This window comes from Rattus rattus, chromosome 2, assembly GCF_011064425.1.
Source record: "Rattus rattus isolate New Zealand chromosome 2, Rrattus_CSIRO_v1, whole genome shotgun sequence".
Classification (NCBI taxonomy): domain Eukaryota; kingdom Metazoa; phylum Chordata; class Mammalia; order Rodentia; family Muridae; genus Rattus; species Rattus rattus.
The window spans coordinates 142,870,770-142,890,206 of record NC_046155.1 but is presented as its reverse complement, the minus strand read 5'-3'; the positions used below and the strand labels follow the sequence as shown (position 1 = coordinate 142,890,206).

Here is a 19,437-nt window from a genome sequence, read left to right as displayed (position 1 = left end):
TAAGCCTTTTTTTTTTTTTTATTAACTTGAGTATTTCTTATATACATTTCGAGTGTTATTCCCTTTCCTGGTTTCCAGGCAAACATCCCCTCCCCCCTTCCTTATGGGTGTTCCCCTCCCCACCTCCCCCATTGCCGCCCTCCCCCCCCAACAGTCTAGTTCACTGGGGGTTCAGTCTTAGCAGGACCCAGGGCTTCCCTTCCACTGGTGCTCTTACTAGGATATTCATTGTTACCTATGAGGTCAGAGTCCAGGGTCAGTCCATGTATAGTCTTTAGGTAGTGGCTTAGTCCCTGGAAGCTCTGGTTGCTTGGCATTGTTGTACATATGGGGTCTCGAGCCCCTTCAAGCTCTTCCAGTTCTTTCTAAGATTCCTTCAACGGGGGTCCTATTCTCAGTTCAGTGGTTTGCTGCTGGCATTCGCCTCTGTATTTTGCTGTATTCTGGCTGTGTCTCTCAGGAGAGATCTACATCCGCTCCTGTCGGTCTGCACTTTTTTGCTTCATCCATCTTGTCTAATTGGGTGGCTGTATATGTATGGGCCACATGGGGCAGGCTCTGAATGGGTGTTCCTTCAGTCTCTGTTTTAATCTTTGCCTCTCTCTTCCCTGCCAGGGGTATTCTTGTTCCCCTTTTAAAGAAGGAGTGAAGCATTCACATTTTGATCATTGAGACCTTTATGATATATAATAGGACTTTGTAACTCAGGAAGTTAGGACTGAAAGATTCAGGAACATTTAAAAAAATGATCTAGGCTATTTCTCCTTTCAGGTCATGCAGGGTTAGTTAGTGAAAGCCTGCAGTGTGGCCAGGGAGCATGCTCCTCTATACAGTTTATAATTGTGTGACCTTGTCTACATGGCTTCACTGTTTACATTCTGAAACCACAGCTGAGAGGCTCTGCTTGTTCAACAACTGCAGCAGATCATTTCTTGCAGTGCATAGAAACTCGAGGATCTATTATTCTAGAAAATATAGGCAGGCAAGAGAATTAACCTAGAATTTGTAAGGCAGAACCTAAAAAGAAAATATTTGAATTTTTGAATATGTATTCTCTATTGATCATACAGTGTGTGAGGAGTTTTGTTATGAGACATATCAGATAAAACACAAGAGAGAGAGAGAGAGAGAGATCAACAAGCACATCAGGACAGAAAAACAGCCTCTAGAAGTGACAGAGGACTGGGGAGTCCATGTGGCTGCAACCTAGTACAAGTACTTTGGAGAGAAGAGGCCAGGTCACACCTCAGATGCGACTGTTATAGAAACTGCCAAGCCATTTACAGGTTCTGGAACCTTCCTTCTAGCCTTTACAGCTCCATGTTCTAGCACCCACTCATACCCCTGACAGCTCTGTGTTCTAGAATCTACGAGTATCCATCATAGCTCCAAGTTCTAGAACCCACTAGTATCTCTCATAGCTCTACTTTCTAGAACCACTACTATTTCTCACAGCTCCATGTTATAGCACTGGTCTCAATCATGTTCAGCAGTGTCAGCCACAGCCCCTCACAGGTCCATGTTCCAGCAGCCAAACCCTATCATCACCCAGTGTCCCATATTCCAGAACTGAGCCCTAGTCATTCAGCTTCATGGTCTCCATTAGGCAGAATCCCACATTCCAGACACTACCCCAATCCCTCCTTCCTCCATTTTAAAGCCCCTATACTCAATACCCCACAGTCCAGTTTTTCAGAATTCACTCTTAGAGCATCACAGTTCTGTGTTCCTACATGAACTTGTGTGTATGGTCCAATTGCCCATAGACACACATGCCCTCTTTAATGTAGCAGGTGAGTCCTGTCTTTATAATGCAGAAGCCATATTATCGTCTCCTTATTTCATCTATTAGCTGTTTGAGGTCTTCAGTTCTGCCTTAAGGCCTTTGCCACATATTGATTTTTAAAACCTCTGCAGTACTCTGCTTTGGACCACTTCATGTTTTAGTATATTAACCAGTGTCTCTCAATGGCTTACTATTGACTTTTCTGTAACTTTCTAGGCTCTGCTTTGCATGAGATGCAGGGTTGCAGGGTTTTAAGTCTGCAGAGCTGTTCTCACATAAAGGACAATGCTATGGAGACATGATGGTAGATTCATGGCACCTCCAACTCTATCCACCCTCAGCATTTGTCGGGGCTATATTTATGGCTTCAGCATAGCTGATATCGTATGCCTTTGGGTACTACACATGAGACCTGTAGCTCTCAGAAAAGCACTGTTATTACGATCCAACTGTTTAGGGTCCTTTTGCACTAGGGTATACATCATTGTAGGTGAGGCGATGCTCTTCCAATGCTGAGAAAGGTTTTTGGATGCCCAAGCCCAGGGACTGTACTAATAGATCAGGCTTGCAGCTTTAATATCTAAGGCCTGGACCAGTGGGTTGTTCTTTAGAGACTGGGTCCTAAGGGGATGATGACCAAGAGAAGAGAATATAAGAAGATAGGAAAGTTTGGGACTTACAGGTCTTGCATAAGCTATAACTGATACCAAGTAAGTTTATTAAGAAGCATAGCATCTTATATACAGTTTAATGGGAGAAATGGGATCAAGCCAGCACAAATTGAGTCAACTAATGTTGCTTAAAGAGAATACAGAATATCTTCTGGGCATCAGAGATTGAGCACATGGCTTTGGGACTGATAACTCTAGTCTCTTCAGGGGGAAAAGATAAATTCACATAAACCTTAATATCTTTGAGGTCCTAGCCCCAGTTCCAGACTGGCTCTTGCTAAGTTTCCTTTTGGGCAAGGACACAGAACTAGGCTCTTTTTGTCTTTTCATTGAGGTCTCTGAGATAGCTTTGGTTTGGTTTGGCTCTCATCAACTAAAGGCGTCAGATAACAATTCAAGTCTTTAGGAGATGTTTCCGGCTTTGAGTGAGATACGTGGAGGTTTAGTGCTGAGGCTATAGTCCCTAGCATTCCTGGACCTTTACAGCTATTGCAGTCCTCAGCTTTCAACAGGAGCCAGGGTCAGCAGCATACAGCAGCAAGCAACCAGTATTGGTCTCAAATGAGACTTGGATTCTGGGACCCTCAGTTCTACAGCAAGCAATGGTAGAGCCTTGGATAGCCAGTGTTACAACTTTCTGGCCTTGCACTGTCAGGACTCTCATCCCCTGACAAGTACCGTTCTCTAGCCTTTAGCTCTTCATGCTTGGTCACACCTCTTCTCTGTCTCTTCACAGCTTTCTTTCCTCCTTTAGCTTCATTGTTCTTCCTCCTCTTACTATTGCTCTGACTCTATCAGTCCCTGTCCACCCCCCACCATGCTTCCGTTCCTTGTTTCCATAATGGCTGCTCTCTGGCCTTCAGCCACACTCTAGTCACCATTACCACTTCTACCATGGCCACCACCTTTATGGTTGCTGCTACATCTGTCTCTTCATGTCCCTAGCTCAGCCTGCTCTGCTAATGATAAAAATCAAACACAGTTATAAAAACACCATTTGGGAGAAAGCTTTCATTTAGCCTAGTGTTGCAACTCTAGGTATACAAGGCAAGAGGGTCTTCCTTGAAAATTGAGTGAGGCAGCCAGAGAGAGGATATGACAAAAGTGTTTGCATCAATCACAGAAGACATTTATGTAGATGAATGTCTGTGTGTGTATCAGCCTCAGAGCAGGGTAAACAGGATCGTTTAGAATTCATCAAGGCTGCTCATATTTAGAGCCCCCTCCTTTCCTTTTCTCCTCCTCCTCCTCCTCCTCCTCCTCCTCCTCCTCTTCTTCCTCCTCCTCCTTCTTTTTAAAGATTTATTTATTTTATGTATATGGATATTTTGTCTGTATGTACATTTAACTGCACACCAGAAAAGGCCATCTCATCCCTTGAGACTATGGTTCTAGATCGTTGTGAGCCACCATGTTGGTACTGGGAATTGAACTCAGGACCTGTGAAAGAGCAGCCATTATTCTTAACTCTTGAGTGATCTCTTCATTCCTCTTTCTTTCTTTTTGAGGTAAGGTCTCATGGAGTCCAGGCTGCCCTTTAACTCACTTTGTAACTGAAGATTACCTTGAACTCCTGATCCCCCTGTCTTCACATCTCAAGTTTTAGTAGAACCAATTTGTCTGGAATGTTTACAAGGAAAATGTATCTCCAGTTGTGGTACTAATGGGTCCTCTGCGACTGCTAACATGTCCTCAGAGTACTTACAAAGTTTATAGAAAAGCTGGCTGCCCTGTTGACAGTGTAGCCAGTTGCCAGTAAAGTGGCTGCTAGGTTGACAATTCTGCACTCAAGATTGTCAGGTACAAGGGTAAGGCTTGCCAATCGCCATTTTTGACGTTTGTAATTATTTGCAAAAAACATTAAAAAGATGTATATAATAAAGACTTGACTAAAGCATAACACAAACTAATAATCTTAACACCATTTAACACTTAATAGTATTTATCAATCTCAAATAATGCTTATGTTCTGACCAGTGTTTCAGCGGAAGGAGTCCTCTGATTTATTTCACCATAAGGACATGCAATTCTCCCTTCTTTCATCTAATGATCCCATCTTTTGGAAGAGAGGATGAGAAAATGTTTCATTGTTTAACTCAGGATGGCCAATATTCATTATGTAGATCAGGATATTTGGAATTCACTGTGTAGACCAAGGATGTCTGGGACTGACTGTGTAGACCAGAATGTCTGGGACTCACTGTGTAGATAAGGATGCCAGGAATGTACTGAAAATCTCCCACCTTAGCCATCCAAGGGCTGATATTACAAGTATGAGCACCATACCTAGCTTCCTGTTGTGTCTTTTAAGGTGATTTTAGCTAGCAGCTAGGATTCCAGGAACATTGTGGAACATATGTCCTCTAGTAGAGGGAAGACACACTTGAATATGGGAGACATTTTATATCTGTGATTCTCCAGTACCACTCATGGAACCCAGTGCTAGGTTAAAACTGCCAACAAGTTAAAAGATTCAGGATTGTTGGGGTATCCATCATGCTCTATCTGTTTAGCACAAGTCCTGACATTGGAAGGTTCCTGCAGCTCCACAAAGCAGTTCCAAGGCCAGAGATCACAGAGGATCCCTAAGTTTGGGTGATTATTTCTTAGTCGGGGTGTCTGAAGGTAGGGTGAGGCAGAGGCCAGAAAATAACTGATTCCAAGTGAGAGTGAGGTTTAGGTTTTAAGCACTACTGTAATTCGAGATAATCAACTTGATCTGTATTTGATACTATTCGCTTTCCTCTTCTTGTCTTCCCTGTTATTTGCTCTTGTATTGGTATAAGCGTATGTTGTTACAGTAGCCAGTGTGTGGCATCTATTTACATACCAGATCGTATAACGTGGACCTTTAAGTTGCTACTTAGATCTGAATTTCTTAAACTTTTTCCCACTTACAATCTGTTTTCATGAAAGGAATTGTCATACTTTATGAATATAACTGCATATATAGGTATGCAAATCAAGCATTTATGGATAGTGAATCTTAAAGAAATTTATTTCAAAACAATTCTTTCATATAATATAATTTTAAAGTTTTAAACAACCAGAAGAGGGCTTCAGATCCCATTACAGATGGTTGTGAGTCACCATGTGGTTGCTGGGACTTGAACTCAGGACCTCTGGAAGAGCCACTGTTCTTAACGGCTGAGCCATCTCTCCAGCCCATGTAATAGAATTTTAAAGATGGTAGAATAATTTGAAGTAAATCTACTACACATGAGAGGGGCACAAAAACACATTCTGAGACCAATTTTGTGTTTTGAAGAGACTGAGGTCTCAAGACTGTTGCCTTGCTTTCTGGAGTGTTCTCATAAGCACTCAGAATTCTCCTCACACAACTCTATGCTTGAACTATGTTCCACCAAATAGGGTGCTAGTTTTAGAAGTTGTCTTTAGTTTTGATATAAATTATAAAATTAAAAAAATCAATTTCTTATTTTTAGTATCTCATTTTAACTCGCATGTAGTTTTTGTAGACCTCTTATTACAAATTACCATTTTAATTAATTTTAAAAATCAGATCATTTTTCATTTTAATTAAGAAGGCTGCCCACCTGTAATCTTTAAAAATTTAACTGCCTAGGACCTAGTTAAACATGAAAGAGAAACCAATTCAGAGTTAGTAAAATTCCCCACTTAGGGAACCCTAAAGCCAGGCTATCCTTAGTTAGGTCTCTTGTTCTTCTAAATACTCACAAGCTAAAATACTCATACCCCAAGTTCCGGATGTTGGCTTATCTTTAAACACTCTTTTTTTTGGAATCATTCTCTCTCTCTCTCTCTCTCTCTCTCTCTCTCTCTCTCTCTCTCTCTCTGTGTGTGTGTGTGTGTGTGTGTCCGTCCTCACTTTCTTCTCTCTGCTGAGAAAAGTGCCATCTGTGGTAGCTAGGAAAGGTATGTTTTGAATAAGGACCATGTACTGCTTTTTGGAAGGACTTTGCCCAGTGCCTCCATCTTCTCTCATTGGGTCTCAGAGTTTTCTTTCATGTTTACAGAAACACAAGGGTACTCCAGATACTGGGTGGCCAATCCCCAATGAATGTCTTCCCAGGAGAGCCAGTAGATTATTTTCTTACCCAGGAGCAGGGTGTTTTCTGAGCTTCCCTGTAAGACCCTTGCACATTGTGGAGTGTTCCCTTTGACACTTCTACCCCTTTGGATCAAGGGAACAAATGTCTCTTGTCTTTGGGGTCTTTATCATCATTGTATGTGAAGGGATACTGTAAGGAAACCACTGACATAATCATTCCATGTTGTGGATAAGGGAAGGTTTTCAGTGTGTGTGTGTGTGTGTGTGTGTGTGTGTGTGTGTGTGTGAGAGAGAGAGAGAGAGAGAGAGAGAGAGAGAATCAGAGCTAAGAGCCTGGTAAGATCTGGGAGAAGCAGCAGAAAACCACAAAATTAGGCATTCAAGGAGTGCCAGATGACCAATGCCAAATACTTCTGAAGGCAAAAACCACCCCAAATGAAGGGTTAATGACCCCTAAAGCCTCAGATGAGCTGAGAAACTCCAGACAGGAAAGTTGACCCTCTGATAGCTGCTGCAGGAAATTAGAAGCTGAAAGATTCTGATGAGGTCAACATACCGATCTCCATTGCTATTTGCCACTTTGAGATTGCAGGGGAACAAATGTGCAGAAGGCGAAAACTCAAAGCTACTGCATTCATTTATGTCCTAAGGCAGTAACAACTCCTGCCAATTTGAGGGGGACTATGATGATCTGTCCTCAGAGGATCAATAGGGACACATTGCAGGCCTGCCTTCCTCCTTCAACTACCTTGGGGCTTCAGCGTGTTTGTATCTGTCAGCCCGGATTCACAGACAGGAGCCTAGCATAACTGTCCTCTGAGAGGCTTAGCCTAGCAGCTGACCAGAAGAGATGCAGAGCACCATAGCCAGACATTAGACAGAGCTCGGGAAGTCTGTAAAGGAGTTGGGGGAAGGATTGAGGAACCAGGAGGGGATAGGGACCCCACAAGAAGATCAACAGAGTTAACTAACCTGGACTCTTGGGGGCTCCCAAAGACTGAACCACCAACCAAAAAGCATATATGGGCTAGACCTAAACCCCCAATCCCACAAGCATAGCAGAAGTGCAGTTTGGCCGTGATGTGGGTCCCTCAACAATTGGCATGGGTATCTTAGCCTGCCTGTGGATCTTGTTCTCCTAGCCTTGTCTGACCTCAGTGGGAGGGGATGTACCTAGCCAAGCACTGACTTGAGGTGCTAGAGTGAATTGTTACATGGGGCGGGGGCAGGGGACCTCCCTTTCTCAGAGGAGAAAGGAAGGGAGGGGTGAGGGAGAGGGGCCATGTGAGTTGGGGATTGGGAGAGGGGGCTGCGATTGGAATGTAAATGTATAAATAAATTAATGGGAAAGCCCCTCCCAAGCTCCCTACACTGTTCCAGTTTCCACTCCTTGAGAGACCTCTGCTCTTCATGGCTGATTAACAGTCTCTGCTGCTGTTGAGATCACTTTCCCTCCTTCTCTATTCTTCATGTTGTCTCTATCAGTCCTGATTTAACCCCAGAGACCAAAACAGAACCCAGACAGAAGCAAGTGTCTAGACCAAAATGTTTCAGAGCAACCAAACTAGAGACCTTAACCAAATTCTTGGAAGTAGATCAAAAGGGGAGCTACCAAATTAGGATCCTTAATTAGCCAGATCAGAATTAACAAGTGGGCAGGTGAGCAAACCCAGGGAGGCCCAGAGCCCCCTGGAAGGACCTTGTAAACTTGTAACCAATCCTCTGGAGCCCATGACACCTGCTAGCTTGGACTTCATGGGCCCTTCCTTGCAGGCTTCTGGCTCCCATGCAAATGATTTCTCCTGTGAAAAGTGGCTCATTCTAGGAGCCCTGTTGTTATGATACCATAACTGTCCATGTAAAAACAAACAAACAAATCTCATAGCTCTCACATTGAAGAGAGTAAAAATATAGCTTATTCTGGAACCAAATTAGAGTACATATGAGCTGGGAACACAGATTTAGATTGGTCAGGTCAAAGGGAAACTCCATTTCCACAAATTCCAATAGGCAGAAGGAATCTATGTCTACCTGTGCTGCTAGTTATTAGCACACCAAAGTGCATGCTGGCCCCCACGCCCTTCAGTATCACAGGTTCACAGGTGTCTGTTGTACTATGCTAGCATCCTGGCCCCTCCCCCCTTTTTTTAACCACATGTATGCTTTGGTTTACAGTTTCTGAGAAATCTTGGGGGTCCATGTGTGTGTGTGTGTGTGTGTGTGTGTGTGTGTGTGTTGTGTGTGTATAATTTCTTAATTTTTATTTATTTATTTTCAAATGTTCCCCTCCTTCCTTGTTTCCCCTCTGAACCCTATCCCAGCCCTCCTCCTCCCTGTTTCTATGAGAGTGCTCCCCCACCCACCCACTCCTGCCTCACTGCTCTAGCATTCCCCTACACATCTAGCCTCCACAGGATCAAGTGCCTCCCCTCCCACTGATGCCAGATAAGGCCATCCTCTGCTACATATGTAGCTGGAGCCCTGGGTCCCTCCATGTGTACTCTTTGGTTGGTGGTTTAATCCCTGGGAGCTCTGAGGAGTCTGGTTGGTTGATATTGTTGTTCTTCCTGTGTGTTTGCAAACCCCTTCAGCTCCTTCAGTCCCTCCCCTAAGTCCTCCATTGGAGTTCCTGTGCTCAGTCTGATGGTTGGCTGCAAGTATCCACATCTGTATTGGTAGGGCTCTGACAGAGCGTCTCAGGAGGCATTCATATCAGGCACTTCCATCACCAATAGTGACTGGGTTCGGTGGCTTTTTCGTCTTCTCCCTTACCCTAAACTCCCCCAGCTCGGACTCCCTTCCCTAAAGCTACTCATCTCATTCTCCTGATGACCTCACTCGACTTCAGGCTCATTCTCACAGTTTGAAAGCTCAGGAGGAATTTTGCCCAGCCCACTGCCTAGGGTTTAAGCATCACAGAAGAAGGAAGAAGTGTTAATATGTATGATCAGATGAAACTCAAAAGTGGAATGCCAATGAAAGGGATTGTTACAAGTTAGTAGCAATGTGTTAAGTTTTAGGTACTTATATTTAAAACAAATATAGTGCCAGGTACGCGTAGTGTACTCAAGAGACAGAAGCAGGTGGAGCTTTGAGGTAGAGGCCAGCCTGATCTACAAAGTGAGTTTCAGGTCAGTCAGGGCTACACAGAGAAACCCTGTCTTGAAAAATCCAAACCAAGGTGATGATGATGATGATGATGATGATGACGACGACTATGATGACGATGATGAATGAAAATAATAAAACAAGTATACTAACTCTTAAAAATCTGAACATTGAATATTTTCTAAAAAGTAGATATAAAATTACTTGAAAATGAACTTGGAATCTAGTGTACAAATGGACAAATGGAAATTTCCAGGTTCGGCCTATTTTGAATAAATGTTCCGAACATTCATGTTTTTATGTGTACATGTTTTCATTTGTGTTTAGCGGACTCCTGGTAGAATTGTTAAATTATATGGCAAACTTATGTTTAACTTTTTCAGAAACTCTTTTCAGCAGGTTCTCTACCATTTTGCATTCTCAGTGTCAGTGTATGCAGGATCAGATTTTCCAACGTATTTGGCATTAGAAATTCCTTGTCGCGACTGGATTATAACGAAATAGGGGAGGATTCTTTTGTGATTCAGTTATACGCTGAAGTCTCAGTTAGGTAAGGGAGTTGTCTGTGTGCTGACTTAGAAGTAGTCTTAGTAATTGAAAAGGGCTGATTTATGTCCTCAAACTAAAGGTCCTGTTGCCTAAAGAGAACATGGTAAATAATTAATGATGCTTTATGTGGACTTTCTTGAGCATATTTTCACAGTCGTTCTGGAGATGAAAGCAACTTCCCAGCAACTAGGCTGCTTGTAGTTGTGGGTCTCTATAGGCTGCCAAGATATCAAGCCCCTTGATATCTTTTTCATTTTTCATTGTTGTGGTATACAACAGTACATGGAACACTCACATGTCAATACACACTTTCTGTGTCTTCCTTTACAGATTGTTCACAGAACCCTGGCAGCCATGTTGGGAGCTCTTGCAGCACTAGCAGCATTGGCTGTGGTTGGAGATGTAAGTTGCTATGTTTGATTTACTGGCTTGCCACTAGATATGGTGTTTCAAATTGTTATAAGTGATGTTTCTATGTGCTTTGCCCATGATTCATAGAGGCATGAACTGACAAACTTGGTTTAAGAAAGTTGTCACTGGATATAAACACACACTCACTCATCTATGTAGTGATAGTCTCCATTTGGGCTGGAGAAAGCCTCCTTAGGCATGCATTTACCCAGTGTGGAACCATGAAAGTAGACTAATCAGGAAGGAGGCTTTGTTCTGTGGCATTGTAGGCCCTGGAAGTGCCTATATGTAAGTAATGGGATCCACTTAATAAGGACATATGGAATACATGAGGGGAAAGGGGGAGCCTGAGTACTCTTAGGAAATGGAGAGAGAGAGAGAGTTGTTGGAGGGTATTGCTGTCACTCTACTCAGAGCCCTCCCAAAGCTGGCCACACACAACTGGATTTGAAAGCAGCTTTAGAATTTGGTGGATATTTTTTCCTCTTAAAATCCATTGACAGGTCATTCACCTCCCCATATAACTCATTTAAATACCTATATAGGGAAGTGTGCTGAGTTAGTTATTTGTCACGTATTTTCTTAACTTGAAATGTCACTGTAGAACTAGTCTGAAAGCAGTTGTAAAGAATGTGAACTTCTTGTTGCCTGGGTTTGCTATAAACAAGTGCTAACCTGAAAGGTTAAATATTCTCAAATTCTAAAATTTCGGGATAAGAAACCTTTTGATTTATGTAGTAGAATGGCCTCATGCATGGCAGGCAAGTACTCTTGAGTGATAGCCCAGCCCTCAACTGTTGTTTTCCATAATAGCTGAGTTGTATAAGACGAGGAGGTCCATTTTAGAGGAAACCTGACAAGGGCTTTCCTCAGCGAGCAATCTTTTCTTACAGGCTAAGATTCCAGAATCTAGGCTGCTGGTGGTTGTGGGTCTCTATGGGCTGCCAAGATATCAAGCCCCTTGATATCTTTTTCATTTTTCATTGTTGTGGTATACAACAGTACATGGAGCACTCATGTCAATACACACTTTCTGTGTCCTGAGTTCTGAGGCAGTTTCGCCAGGCAGCACTAATGGTCAAACTAGAACATGCAGGGATGGTATTGGTTGTGTGGACTTGAAGGAACTGACTTAGGGACGGTGACTCTGCTTGCCTGGGGAAGTGGGGACTATTCATGCTGGCTGCAGTCTGTGGATGTGGGGTGCATTCTGGGCTGGAGAGAGATTGTCTCTGATGTGTTTTGTAAAACTAATGTTTTGTACTGAGTGATATGGTGTGGCAGGAGGGGTGCCTCAGTGGATCCATGTTGAGGCATCCCTCCCCTCTTGAGGTACCAGCCATACTACAGGTCTAGTATAGGACAGAGTTTATTTAGGGCATGGGAAGGGGAGGCTGAGAACAGAGTAGAAGCAGAGAAAGAGAGGGATCAGAGGACAGAGAGAGAAGAGAGAGAAAGAACAGGATGACTGGGAACACATGGTGTGGGGCAAGGAGAGAAAAAGGGATGGAGGAGGGAGGGAGAGAGAGAGAGGGATCAGAAAGAGAAAAGAGAAGCCAATAGTTCTTTTTATAACAAGTCAGGCCTACCTGGCTATTGCTAGGTAACCACTGGGCATAGCCTAGAAGGAACGCTAACATGCTAATAGCCTCCAAGTCTCTGAGTTCACTTGTTCTCACGAGTGTGGTTCAGATGATGCTTCATTTGGAAAATTGCTCTGACAGCATATAGCAGGCACATGCATCAAGAAGCCCCTGGGCACTCAGTGAACTGCCCTTTCCCAGGTAGACTAGGTTCTGGCAGTCCTTCACTTCATATTTTGTTCTAGTGGTACTTGGAGAGTAGGATACACAGCTGTCAATCATAACCATCCCACCGAGGAAGACGAAACCAGCAACCCAGGCAAGAATTCTTCCTTGAGCTTCCAGGATTACATCCCCTTCCCCTTCCTTTTTTTTTTCTGATGAATACTTTGGATGTGGCAGATGCACTGGGTCATGAGTGTTGTTCAGCAGTGTGAAGTAATTCAATTTCAAAGGCAAGTGGATGCAACATTTCCAACTTTGGTCCAATGTGTGTGCTTGCAGTTAGGGCAGCCCATTTTTAGAGCTTTGCTTCGTAGGATGCTACACAGGATTAATTGGCAAATTTGTGCTTTGATTACAGAGACCCAGCCTGACCCACGTGGTGGAGTGGATTGATTTTGAGACTCTGGCCCTGCTGTTTGGCATGGTAATTACAGTCTTCCCAGCAGGATATGGCTCCAAGTCTGGGTCCTTTGCTACTCCACGGTTGCTGATCCTATCATTATAGTCAAGATGGCCTAATCTCTTGACAGTTAGGCTTGATTGAGAAGTGTTAGTGCAGGTCTAGCTCATTTTTCCCAGGGATGAGGGAATGGCGGTGCTGGTTTGTTAACTTAAGACTTCATCTCTAAGGCTTTTGAACAATGAAGTGGCATCATTATTTCCAAAAGTTAGCAATTTATTTGAGTTATTACCCTTAAGATAAAAAATAGACATACTTCAAATACATGGACCATGGAACAATTTCAGTGATTGGGAAAGTAATTTTTAATTATATAAAGAAAAATGTCCTTAAGTAATAGTAAGTAAGTAAGTTCAGTGCTTGTCAGTTTATCGTATTGGTAAGCTGTGAGGAACAGGTCAGTTTGTAGAAGGAAAGATAAACTCACTGAGGATTAGTGTAGGACATGATGTGTAACTCAGCTAAGCTAAAACAAAATGAGGTTTGGCAAGGCTCTGGACCAAAGCGGGAATAAACATATGTTCTTGGGTCATTCTCTAGACAAGGTCTGCATGCTTCCTCTGCACTGCACCAGGATGCTCACTGAGTAGAATGCCAGTTACCAGGCAGCCTCATTATTTTGCTGGAGTCAGCCCTAGGCTTCAAAAGGATGAAGAGCTGGGAAGGTAGAATAGAGCTCTGAACTCAGGTTTCAGGGAGGAGCTGACAATAGCGTGGGGTGCTGAGAATGTGTAGGGCTTGGTCATCTGAATAGAAGAAGGGAATCATATTAGATGTCTATAACATACTATTGTTAAAAAAGTTAAGCAGCAAATGGTGTAGTAGTTTGCTAGAACTGCTATATATATATAGTGGTCTGATGAATGAAAACCCATCTCTCACAGTCAAAGAGGCTGATGTCTGAGATCGATGTATCAGCAAGGCTGACCTCTACTGAGACTCCTCCTTGGCTGCATCCAAGTTCCATCGCCTAATCAGTCCAGCTGTCATATTTAATTAAGGTCCACCATGACGGTCTCATTATAAAGTCAGCTGTCAAATTCAATTAAGTTCTACCCTAATGATTTTATTGTAAGTCCTGTCTCTGGTTGCAGTCACGTTTTTAGGCACTGGAACTTAGGAGTTCAAATTTTGAGGAGGAGGGACAGAATTCAGCCTATAAGATGGTCTGATGTTTCTTTTTTTCAATTAAAATTCCTCCAGCAGCCACTTAGATCATCTATGCCTTTGATTCTCTAATGGTAGTGCATGGAGTGGGTCTTCCTTTACCTGACATTTCCTAAGACTGCTCGCCCAAATTCCTGTTCTATCAGACAATGACAGAATGGCTCCCCATAACAAGAGAAGGCCACACAAGCTGCCACCCACATGTGTCTACTTATGTTCACATGCTGTACTACATGCTACAAACAGCCCCACAGGAGCCTGCCGAGTTAGGAAGTTGCTCTAGACAAGGGTAGGGCTGAGTTAAAACAGATTTGGGGGTATTTGTGTTTTGGGTAGTTTATTTGAAGTGTATTAGGCTCACCAACACAACTACTTTATATAATTTTTATACAATCCGACTACTTCATATAATTTCATCAAACCCTCTCAGTGACTTCACAAAATAAAGGACACCCAGAGGTAAAGAGAGAAACTTGAAGTGTAGAGTGGTAAGTCAAGTGCAGCTTTTGTCATTATTGAAGACTTGACCCTGCACCTACCCATTCTAAATTCAACATGTAGCAATGTGGGTGAAGGGTAAAAAAGACAGGACTGTGCCTGATCTTAAACTCCATGGAGGATCCAGTCTCTGTGTTGGCCCTGGGAAGAAGATAGGGTTTGAGCATTTGAATTAAAAGGGAGCTATATAGGATATCTGCAAGCTTAAAAAAAGAAATGAAGAAATTGAATGCTATTCCACTTCTTGGCCAGTAGGAAACCTCCTAGCAAGTCCAGACTTGCTGGAATTTCTGGTGAATTAAACACAGAATAAACAGGGTGCTATTTCTGTTAGTCTATGGGGTGGCTTTTGTCATCAGTAGAAACATAGGTAAGCACTCTTGGTGCACACAGGATTGCAGGGTACTTGTTTCAGTACCAGTGGTCTAGCTTGTCTAAGGTATTCAAAGTTGTAAGAAAAAAAATCAGTTCAATAATTTTAGAAAGCAAAATTTGACGCAACTTTAAAGCTATTCATTGTCTAAGTGCTGCTTATGGGGGCAGTTGGGTACAATGGCCACTTCTGGGCCATGGCTTTCCCTGCTTCTAGCTTCAAGACTGATCAAGCCATTGGCCTCTTTGGTCTATAAAACAGAATGAAGATGGCTTTTGATATTTGTTGTCAGGGTTAGGTGGGCTGGTAACACATCCTAGGACAATGCCCTGAATAGAAATATGCACACGAAACCATCTGTAAGAGGTTCTACTCGGAGTTCATATGTGGATAACTGAAGTGCTGGACATCCAGCAAGACAGAGCCGAGCTTTGGACGCTCAGTGATCAGGATGCCCAAACTTAGGATGGATCACTTTGACATCATTCCAATGTGGTATTTTGCTAAAAATTTTTCTTGTCTACTTTTTTCCCCATATAGATGATATTGGTAGCTGTATTTTCAGAAACAGGATTTTTTGATTACTGTGCTGTAAAGGTAGGTATGGTGTTCCACTCGCTGGCCATACACTAAATAAATAAACAAATGTGAATATATTCATATATAATCAAAGCGATATAACTACAAATGTGATCAATAATTAATAATTTTAATTAATTGAATAATACTACTTATTATCCTAATATATATTGAGCAAATTAAAATATTTAAAATTCCATCTTCCTTTTAAAATGACTTCAGAAAAAAAATGGCTTTAGGAAGCCTGGGCATAATTGCTGTGCTAAGTATGATGTGAAACCATACTTTGTCTTTTCCATAAGAAAATGAAGGGGAAACTCAGGGCAAAAAATTCTCCCCCTAACCATTTTGTGTAATGGCTTTGGAATTAGCTGGCTAGGGCTACACATCAAACCCTGCTGTGCATTTAAAAGTCTGAATATGTCAAGTCATCAGCCTCTGACTGCATTGCCTTTTGGAGACATAGTTTCAATGTTTACTTTCTAGACCTCTGTAGTCCTCATTTTTAAATTTTGGAAAATTCGTTTTGTTTTTTTGTTGTTGTCTTAATCTTGTATGGATAATACTCATTTACTATGCTGGGGTTGAACAAAGGGCCTTGCATATGCCCCGTACATGTTTCATCACTGTTCTAACATGTTAGCTCCTTAAAGGTCTTATTTTTTAAAAATTATTATTTGGTTGACAACTGTAATCATATGTTTGGAAAATATAATATGATGTTTCAATGTATATGCATACAGAGTGTCATGTTTAAATCAAGCCAACTAGCATATCCTTACAATGATTTTTTTCTTATGATAGCATATTTGAAATTTACTTTCTTTGTTTTTGTTTTTGAAGTGGAGTTTCTCTACATAGCTCTGACTGTCCTGGAACTTACTATGTAAACCAGGCTGGCCTCAACGCTCAGAGATTTGCCTAAGTATAGGGATTAAAGATGTGAGTCACTACACCCAGCTTAAAATTTACTTTTTAAGTTATTTTGAAATATGCACTAGTCACCCTGCCTGTGCAGAAGTTCTCTATGTCCATACCTTCTTACTGAGCCTTTCACCATTTGATCAGAGCCTGTATTCTCTCCTACCCAACTCCCTGCTTCTCTGCAGTCAGTTTTCTTGAATTCCACATAGAAATGAAATCATATGCATTTGTATGTGTATGCCTGGCTTATTACATTTAAAATAATGCTCCAGCTATTATTATATTATGTTAAATCATTGCTGAAAATGTGAGGATTGCACGGGTGAATAGTATTTCATGTTTATGAACATGTGGTCTTCATTCATCTGCTGACAAACACTCATGTTGGTTCCTTATCTTGGAAGAGTTCTCCAAAACACATGGTGCAGGTCTTCATCCCTTCACCATATACGTTTGCTGCCTGTGGCTATCCTTTTAGTTCTTTGACACATCTGTACTAATTTCCATAATGTACTAGCTTTACATTAGTCGAGGAGGATCCCCTTTCGCCCAATCTTCTCCCATGCTTGGTCTCTTTCACCCCTACCTCGCTTTGGCTTTTAAAACAGGGTTTCGTTTAACACAGCCTGGCATCAGACTCACTCTTTTACCACGGAGAGCCAATTTCCACTGCTGGTATGACAGACCTGAGCCACCACACTGGTTTAGATGGTGCTGGAGATTGAACCCTAGACCTTGTGTATGCTAACCGAACACTCTATCACTGACACACACCACCAGCCCTGCTGCCTCTTATCTTTTAAAATGGAAACCTTTATGAATGAAATGGTAACTCATCATGGCTGGACTTTGCATTTTAACCGGAACCCTGGACCATCTGTCAACAGGTCTGAAGGTTCGAACTGAACCTTCCATGCGTAGTGGATGAGGGGAGCTCTTGCTGTGCCCTAGTGGATGAGGAGACCTTGGCACACTCTACTCACGCAGAGGCTTGGTGCTGGCCTTCACTTCAGTTTTGGAATTGAAAATTTCTTTTTAAAAACAATTTCCACAACAAAACTGCCGATTCTGAATGAGAATGTATTTTGGTCTCCATATCTTGGAGTCGTCAGTGAAAACGTCGCATTTATTGTACGAATGTTCTGATTCCGGCTTGTTCTTTCCTGTGTGTCCTAGGCATACCAGCTTTCTCGAGGAAGAGTGTGGGCCATGATAATCATGCTTTGTCTCATGGCTGCTATCCTTTCTGCCTTCTTAGACAATGTCACCACGATGCTCCTTTTTACCCCTGTCACCATAAGGTGTGTAGAATACTTCCAACATTGAATTCATTCGGGACAGATGTGTATTTGTTTGGGGCAGATGTGTGTTCTGGTTGTACCACCAGAACCTGGTTTCAAGGTTGCCTTCTTACAGCTACAAAAAGTCAAGGGATAGGATCCATCCCTCCCCTAGAGTCCAGCTTACTGAACTCCAGCCTAGCCAGGTCTGGCTTGTGTTGCTGCAGAATACAGACACGCATAGGTGACAGCATGGCAAATACATACCACGAGAAGCTGGAGGACATGGGCCTTGCTTTCCAGGACATAGACTGTCATAGGGAATATAGGCAAGAGATTTATGCAGATCACAAGGTGCCAAGAGGTTTTGTTCGTGAATCCCCACATTTCCATCTTCCACCTATTCTTAGAGCTTAGTGTTCAGCAAAGCATGGTATAGAACTTCCAAAGATTCGAAGACAAACATCATGCAGCCAAGGTAGAGACCCACAGGCAAGGAAGAAATGTTAATTCAAGGTAATAAGAGAGAGAGAGAGAGAGAGAGAGAATAATTCAGAGAGAGAGAGAGAGAGAGAGAGAGAGTTTAGAAGTTTCTTCTGAAAAGGAGAACAGATAAGGCTCTAACTCAGCAGGCTTAGTGTTACTGCTGTGGGTTTTGATTGCCCACCACTCTCTTGACTGAAGGCATCTAATGGCCAGTGTCCATTTACCTGTTCCAGACCCTTTCTTCTACTGTGGCCCTACACATGGAGCTCAACACTTTCTCCAGGTTGTGGGAGCAGGTAGAAGGTGTATCATCCCATGGATAGCTCAGACTAAGTGTGTGAATTTAGAGGAATCCTTGTAATTTGTAGTATCTGAGGATGTGACTGCTGATGTTGACTTCCTGCATTATTTGTGTGTGTGTGTGTGTGTGTGTGTGTGTGTGTCTGTATGTCTGTCTGTTTGCATGTGCTTTTCTGTACAAGCAAGTACCTTAAAAAATTTTGGCTGTGGACAGGTCTTACTACTGTCTTGCATTCATGGTAGGTTATGTGAGGTGCTCAACCTTGATCCAAGACAAGTCCTCATTGCAGAAGTGATCTTCACAAACATTGGAGGAGCCGCCACTGCCATTGGGGACCCACCAAATGTTATCATTGTGTCCAATCAGGAGTTAAGGAAAATGGTAAGTAACAGCACGGTTGGGGTTGCTTTCAGGAAATGTAAACTCAATGGAGCCTCTATGCAGTGTCCTTTACTAAGTACTGTGAACCAAGGTTCTTGCTTCACAGCATGCACTATTGGTCATAAGTAGAAGTTTAGGAGAGGAAAAGCAGGAGAGGCATCTACAAGATGAAAGGGCTGCATTAGGAGCCCTGTTGACATTCATGTGATGGGAGGTGGTTTTGTCACTGAGAACATTAAGGAGAAACATCCAGGGAATTACAAAGGAATGTAACAGTGGCAAGGAGTTCCAGACACACGTGCCTAATAGGCTCAGTGAACTCATCAGCATCCCACGGCCCAGCGCATGTGCCCCCATTGTTTCTAAAAGTTATCACTTTGGGTTTTTCTGTTGCTGGATAAACTCACCTGTAAAGCAGCAACTTCTGCTCAGTGCTGCTGCTTTCTGTGGTGTCTCTCAGGGCCTCCTTAACTTTAGTCTCTTCGCTTTTTTTCCCATCCATTACTCCGTTCTCCTATTGTCCCATCATTGCTAATGGGAAAAAAAATTAGTGCTTACATTCTGAACAGATCCAGAGTTACTCAGGATGCAGAGCTCCTGTCTCCTCAGGCTATTTTTCCCT

General features: G+C 42.6%; 1 protein-coding gene across 2 annotated transcripts in view; it reads left to right on the top strand.

Moving 5' to 3' along the window:
• Nucleotides 1-19,437, top strand: part of Oca2 (OCA2 melanosomal transmembrane protein) — a 292,950-nt gene that overhangs the window by 70,843 nt on the left and 202,670 nt on the right. For both annotated transcript variants that reach the window (XM_032896002.1, XM_032896003.1), the window contains 5 exons: nucleotides 10,478-10,549; nucleotides 12,725-12,790; nucleotides 15,405-15,461; nucleotides 17,544-17,668; nucleotides 18,677-18,815. In XM_032896002.1, the coding sequence (XP_032751893.1) occupies nucleotides 10,478-10,549; nucleotides 12,725-12,790; nucleotides 15,405-15,461; nucleotides 17,544-17,668; nucleotides 18,677-18,815 (459 nt within the window). The remainder of the gene's footprint in view (nucleotides 1-10,477; nucleotides 10,550-12,724; nucleotides 12,791-15,404; nucleotides 15,462-17,543; nucleotides 17,669-18,676; nucleotides 18,816-19,437) is intronic.